At 37.9% G+C, this 7105-nt stretch overlaps 1 protein-coding gene across 1 annotated transcript; it reads right to left on the bottom strand.

The window, feature by feature from the left end:
- On the bottom strand, nucleotides 1–3413 carry LOC117623887 (heavy metal-associated isoprenylated plant protein 7-like). Its single transcript, XM_034354902.1, has 5 exons — nucleotides 3182–3413; nucleotides 2752–2914; nucleotides 2277–2476; nucleotides 1095–1185; nucleotides 1–676 (listed from the first exon to the last, which is right to left on the bottom strand). The coding sequence occupies exons 1-5, from the start codon at nucleotides 3188–3190 to the stop codon at nucleotides 333–335; spliced, it is 807 nt and encodes a 268-aa protein (XP_034210793.1). The 5' UTR covers nucleotides 3191–3413; the 3' UTR covers nucleotides 1–332.
- Nucleotides 3414–7105: the final 3692 nt, after the last annotated feature.

Below are 7105 nucleotides of genomic sequence, written 5' to 3' on the forward strand. Positions count from 1 at the left end.
TTAAGGAAGAGGCTTCTTGACTTATACGTCTGAGTAGATACACCAAAAATTCACAAGTGCATATGCGATATACAAACTTAGGCCAGAGGGAACTCATTATTGCATGACTACATATACTTCAAACCTCAGACCACAGGCAGCAATTTAGACATAAAATTACACATAGTATGCAAAGAAAGGGTGGCATAGACTCTTAATTTTAGGTTGGAATATTGTCTCTTATCAGTTACCGCACATGTACGTAGAAAATTGCATATATAGGGAGGCGGCAGGCAGGCAGGCATATCTTACTGCATGCTTACTAGCTAGAGTCATGCTTTATTTATTTATAGTCACATAACAGAGCAGGCATTAGGGTTCTCATCACTGAAAATCTGCGGGGAAGGGTAAGAATAATCCGAGTAGAACTTTGTTGGCCAATATTCGGTCCGCTTGATATCAACCTTGTTATCCTCTGATCCTTTGTCTTCCTCCCCTTCTTTCTTTTCTCCTTCTTTTTTCTCCTCTTCTTTCTTTTCTTCTTCCTTCTTTTCTTCTTCCTTCTTTTCTTCCTCCTTCACAATGGAAACCTGCTTTCTGGTTTTTTTATACACCTCCTCAGCAAGCTTGGCAGGATCCACCACACCTTTTACTACAACCTGATCGTTAGCGACGTCTGTTTCCACTGATTCGACACCTGCAATAACACATTATTCCTCAGCAAGATGCATATATATATATCTGTATATGTTCCAGTAAGATTCATACCAATAACTAGTTACTGTTAATTCTTGGATATATAAAAAAGTAACTATAGCAGCTAGCCTTATTTATAGTTGGATGTGGATTTTGTTTTTCACAAAGTTAGGCGGCCCTTTATGCACATTCAGAAAATATACCCTCGGGGCTCGGGCGTCTTGCTGTTAGGTTGGAACTTGGGATGGCATTCTTACCTACCCCATCCTCCCAGGCATTAAATCCTATGACCCCTATCACTATGGGGAGTTGTTTCATTTGAATAAAATTACCATATATATAGTGGGTAAAATCATCTTTTACTTATTGAAAATTTGAAAGAGTGCATAATATATAATGGAAGATGATATAAGATATACCTTTGATCTTTCGGATTCGCTTCTGTAAAAGTTGAGCGCATGCTTCGCAGTGCATTCGAACTGTTAATACCACTGTAACAACAGCCGGAGGCTGACAATATATATGTGGATTGAATTAATAAGTTACTGGTCAGATATATGAAATTGTACAATTAATACCCCTCACAAATAATAATTTGATTCTTACAACAACAAGGTCAAATTTTACTAATTAAGCATCATCTCTATCTCTACAATTTTGATTTCTTGGTCTAACTACTTTGTCTTCTTTCTGTAACCTGACCAGCTAAGAGACTTGGGTCTAAATACAATTTTGATTTCTCGAATGCACGCCCCAGTTTACCTAATTATATAGATATATATTATACTTGTTTAAAGTTGATGCAGTAGCAAAGCCCAAGGGGCAGGAGTAATGGTGGACATGTGATGCCAACAGACGCAGCTCCCAATGGGAGGGAGTGGGGTACATATTATATATATGATATATACAATACAAACAGATCCTGCAAATACACGACAAGCAGCAGCCTCGAAGCCAAGGCATTGCAAGTGCATGCATATGCAGATTTGTTTATGAAATCATATATACTATATACAATACAAGGAATAAATACCAACCAAAAGACAAAAGAAAAAAGAAAAAAGTTATAGGTTAATTCTAATACTTATAGGTAGCTGTGTTGTGTTGAGTTATTTTTAAAATTATTGTATTAATTTATGCCTATATATACGGGTTTTCATGTACCCGTGAGTCATCACACCCAAAATGGTGGATGGTGAATGAATGGTCAAAACCCTTAGCCTAGCAGCATAAGTCTGGTCCCTGTGGAGGAGAGGTAGCTAAAGCTAGCCCGAGTGGTGACTAGTCTTGTGAAATGTGCCTTTTCTGGTGTGGAGGAGGAGAAGGTGGTGGGGTATCATTTTGAATTGTTACTTTCATGTCAGCAGCATATAATTTAAACAGCACTCTCAAAATTCACTGTTTTAGGGAACTGTGATGTGAGTCGTGCCCATCCATACCATACCCTACTTAAAATTAATTAATTTAATCAAATTCTGTATATCATATCAGTTCCAGTAAAGGGTGATATCTGATATTAATTATACGCTAATCTCGTATTATGGGTGGTAAAGTTAAACTAAAAGAGAGGGTGAGTAAAAGCAGGTTTTGAAGAGAATTACCTCCTCTTTTTTCTCTTCCTTGTCAGCTTCTTTAACCGGTTCTTCTTTCTTCTCCTCGGGAGGTTTGGGTAAAGGTGAAATGAGCTCCACTTTCTTGCCGCTTTTCTTTTGTAATCTTTCGCACACCTTCATGGGGTCCGCCGCTTTGCCTTTCACCACCACTTTGCTTGCCTTACTGTCTGTCGTTACATCCTCCACTCCTGCACCGTCCAACCACAACCACAATTTCACCGATCACCTCCTACGCGTGTATTCTATTCTATATTTGTACACCTTTTAATTTATTTGTGATTAGTTTAGGAATGAATTATATATTTTTAAAATCTTTTCTTCAAGAAAAACGTGCTAAACATGAACTGCCCTCTCTAATAAAAAGTAGTATATCAAATTACGTATACTTTCCTAGCTCATTAGAATTCAAAATTTAAGGTTTGAATTCTATGAAAGGTAAAAATATAGAAAAAGAAACAGTTACCTTCAAAACCCTTCAAGGCTCTAGCAACTTTCCTTGCGCAAGCTTCACAATGCATATCGACCTTAAGTAGAATCTCCGGAGGCTCTTCTTGTTTCTTTTCTTCTTTCTTTTCGTCTTTGCCTTCTTTCTTCTTTTCTTCCTCCTTCTTCTCCTCTTTCTTCTCCTTTAATTGGTTTCCACACAGAAAATATTAAAAATCAATTAAATGCCATTTATACATGAAGCTACAGAAAGTAATAATGTGTAAATACTATTACACAAGAAACAGTCGGTCGAGTTTGCAGACCCAAAGAGAAGATCTATGAAATGAAAGCACGATTGAAGAAGTGGTAGATCAAGATCTCAAACACACACTACTGGTGTTATCGATTAACGATACAAACAGGTGTGTATATATATATGTTAGTGTTGGAAGAAAAGAAATACTTACTTCACCCATTTCTCTGGTGACTAAACTTGTTGTGCAATCTGCAGCTAGCACCCAAAATATAACGAAGAGTAGAGTAGAGTCAGTAGAGTAGAGTATTGTGTTCACAGTTCACTTCACTCTTTGGTTTTAATTAGCTTTCTCACTCCTCTCTCTAGCTCTTCAATCTTTCTCTCTCTCTCTCTCTCTCTCTCTCTCTCTCTCTCTCTCCCCCCTTTGGGGTCTTTTGGGGTGTGGTGTGGGTGGGGAAGGAAGGAAGCTAAAGGACATTTAAGTTACGTGAGAATTCTACATATCTGACGTGGAATTGTTTAATGCAGACTATATTACCGTCCTTGCTGACTCAGCTTCTCCCAAATTGCCCCTGCTTTCTTTCAAAATGACTTGCATGGTGGTGGGTGTCTTCATGGTACTGTACTGTTCGTATTAAAGGCAGGGTGGGGACAAAAATCATTTTACCCGGACAAAAAAGGAAACGATGGTAATAAAAGGGTTAGCTTTGTATTGAATGTTTACATACGATATGATTTCTTATGGAAAGGTTTAACTTTAATTAAAAAGCAGAAAACCAACCTTAGACAAAAGACCAAAGCTAGCTAGCTGTGTGATTATTATACTTTATAGCTTTTGCTGTATGTTAGCTTTGAGATTGATGAGATGTTTAGACGGTCTAAAGGCTAAGGATGAGGCTTAAAGGCAAAGGATGAGGCTAAAACCTTAATTCTGATGATAAGGTAAGATTCTCCTCCTGCATTACTAGCTAACAAAAAGTTTTTCCTAACAATACTAAGACAAAGTGCAGATAAGACCTTTTTCGAATCAAATCAGTCAGATTATGGTTTTCAACAATAATCGAATGCTTAACCCACAATTATCATACCACACTCACTTTTTTACTTAACAGGCTAATTAAGATTAATTTGGTCATGTTATTTATTTTACAAGGAAGACAAAAGAAAAAACCAATATGTGATTCCTGGGGAGGAAAAGAAAAAATAACCAAGTATATTATATATATGTGGAGCAGGGAAATAAGGCTGTCACAACTCACACAAGTCACTGACAGTATATTATTATATGTGAATACTAATAATAGTAGAGGATGGAGGGAGGGAAGCAGCCCAAGTGATTATCGTGTGGACTAAAGTCTACAGTCCAATTCAGGTTCGTTGGCCTGGGAAAGAAAGAAGAATCATATCATCAGGATCAGCATCTGGAAAGGGAAGAGGCTCTTTCGCTTTCTCTTTGCTTTGATGGTGGAATCCAGGGGGACCCATCTCAGGAAAACCACTCACTGAGAGAGAGACTCATGATGACTAGGCTCTTTTTTTTTTTTTTTTTTTTGTCTCTCTCTGTGAGTGTCTGTAACTTGTGGTATTGCATTGATAAACATGATCTTCTCCTGATTCCTGACTGAGGTGAGGCCGCCCATTATCCATTATATGTCATGAGTGAACCTAGCCTAGTAAGTTAGTAACCAACAACCAATCAAAACAAAGAAAATAAAAGAAAGGAAAAGGAGGTGAACTATTTGGAGGGTTTCTTGTCTTTACCTAACCAAGTTGGCACCCAATCAATCATACTCATTAGTACATTACACTCAATTCTATTAAAATGTGTCTTATTGGCACGTAAATGTTTAGCACTTTAAGGTAATGGACAGACAGCACGTAAATGTATGTATATATACATATGTATTTGTGTTGGATCACTAGCTGAAAAAGAAGCACTCGTACAATCAGTTCTTTATGTGATTAACGAATTAAGCGCCTAACAATCAGGAATTAATGATTGATCATTGAGCCTAGGTAAATATGCATGACTTGACGTTATTAGTAATAGGAACTGGATGATTATTAGTACGTGGCTTGTTGCTGTCTGTAATATGTGCGCCTAAGCCCAAACGTAGGCTCAACATGCACGGGAAATAAGCCATGAGAAAGTATATGGATCTGGATGGATCAAAAGCTGATTGTGATAATAGAATCCCGAAAGCAAAAGCTCGTGATAATTCACCATTCCTAAATTGAAAAGTGGTGGCCGTGGTCCTTGTACTTCCTTGCAACTTGAAAGATGACTCCCCTCCCCTCGAACACACCCAACAAATTAATAATTATTTTAAAAAAACAAGGGGAGGCCATTTAAGCCGAAACTTGACCATACAGAAACCCAATAAACTCCTTCATCTACCTATATATACTAATACATGCTAAGCCCAGACTTTACAGGTTGTTGGTAGGCTCCATTACCCAATTGCCCTAGCTACGTTTGCCTTTGCCTTGGATAACATGTATGAACAACACACCAATAAACATAAATGTTCACTAAATGAAATGTGTAGTCTTATTTGTTATGATGTAACAAGTGATTAAGAACATTTATCAATGTACCTGAGATCATAAGTTTGATATATTATCCCCCACCTGATAACGCTTATATGGGCTTTGTCATCCCTACTTTCAGTTTTCCTTTTGTTTACTAATGTTGGACCCGACCCAACCCAACTCTCAATGGGTTTCCCAAAATGGGTCTCTAGTGATTGGCACAAGTTTGGGGTATGAAGTGCGAGCAGCAGGTGGCCCAGCCCAATTTTGGGCATGTTGAAGCTAAGGCCATTCTTCGTAGGATTATTGGTGAGAATTGTCGGCACCAGAAAAGTTTGTGAGGCATGCATGGAGCCAAAACCTGCCTAATCTTTGTCCCCACTTATCATGACTTATCACAAACACCCTCTTTACCTCTTTGGTAGGTGGAGGAGGAGGGTACATTTATTAAAGGGTCTGCTCTCTCACTAGGACTTTACCTTACGTGATAAGTTTTTCTTTGTGCACGACATCAGATGGATTGGCCTTTCGCTTCTATAGTCCTATTGTAATAACCACCAAGCTACCAAATTCAAAACACTTTATCATATATATATATATATATATATATATATATAAATGCAGGGCATCAATTTTAAATGAATTTTTTATTTCTTAGAATCAAATCAAGGAGACAAAGCTACAATGGAAGGCGCTTCATAAAGAAATTCCCATTATAATTATATTATTTCTTCGGCTCAGAAAAATTAGGAAAATAACCAAACAAGAAGCAAAACACTTTGAATCAATTAAATTCATTATGGATAGCTTGTGAGTCTGAGAGTGCAAATTATGGATAGCTTCTGAGACTGAGTGCGCAAATCAATACCTTCTTCAACTGGAGAAGTCGGTAGATAGAGCAGAGTCAGCATGCACACATGTCAATCGTGATGCGTGACATGTACAAGCTTAGTTGTCTATAACTCAAACCAAGAAGGCCATTCTGCAACCACATCCATAAAGCTAGCTATGACTATGAACTATTGCTTCTCACTTTCTCATGTGCTATATATACTGACAGATTGGGCCACTTCAACAAATTAAGAGAAAAAAGACGAATCGGATTGAATCACTTGCGTGCGTATGAAATTTGGACATTTCAACGGCTCTCTGAGCAACCAGCCACAGTTTTCTCTTCTGGAGCCCACTGTTTTTGAATTTGGATCATCCATATGATATTCCTGCGTCCAGAACATTACTAGGTAGAGGACTAGATCTAAAGACAACTGGAGGAATCTCCATGTGGCATGTGGCATGTGCCATGTGGGGGGTGCAACCGTGCAATGCAATGCAATGCAATGGTGCATCCATAATTGCACTTGAGAGACTTGACCATTATCATATATGTACCTTGGAATATAATTTTACTTTGCTTTGCTTTGAGGGTCTCATTGAAATAATGTAGGCAGGCAGATCCCTCCCTCCCTCGAAGACTACCAAACTATCTGTAAGCACTCAATTATGACTACATTAGGATGCAAATAACTTTACTTAAAATAATATTTGGAAGTTGGAAAGTTCGGAGGGTGAATCAATTATCAAAGCCAGCACATGCAATTTGCAA

The sequence above is a fragment of the Prunus dulcis genome, chromosome 4 (assembly GCF_902201215.1).
Source record: "Prunus dulcis chromosome 4, ALMONDv2, whole genome shotgun sequence".
Taxonomy (NCBI): Eukaryota; Viridiplantae; Streptophyta; class Magnoliopsida; order Rosales; family Rosaceae; genus Prunus; species Prunus dulcis.

Coding starts and splice junctions, on each gene's coding strand:
- LOC117623887 (XM_034354902.1), bottom strand. Junction 2,477..2,751: donor AGCCTTGAAGGGTTTTGAAG/GTAACTGTTTCT, acceptor TGGACGGTGCAG/GAGTGGAGGATGTAACGACA. Junction 677..1,094: donor GCGAATCCGAAAGATCAAAG/GTATATCTTATA, acceptor GTGTTATTGCAG/GTGTCGAATCAGTGGAAACA.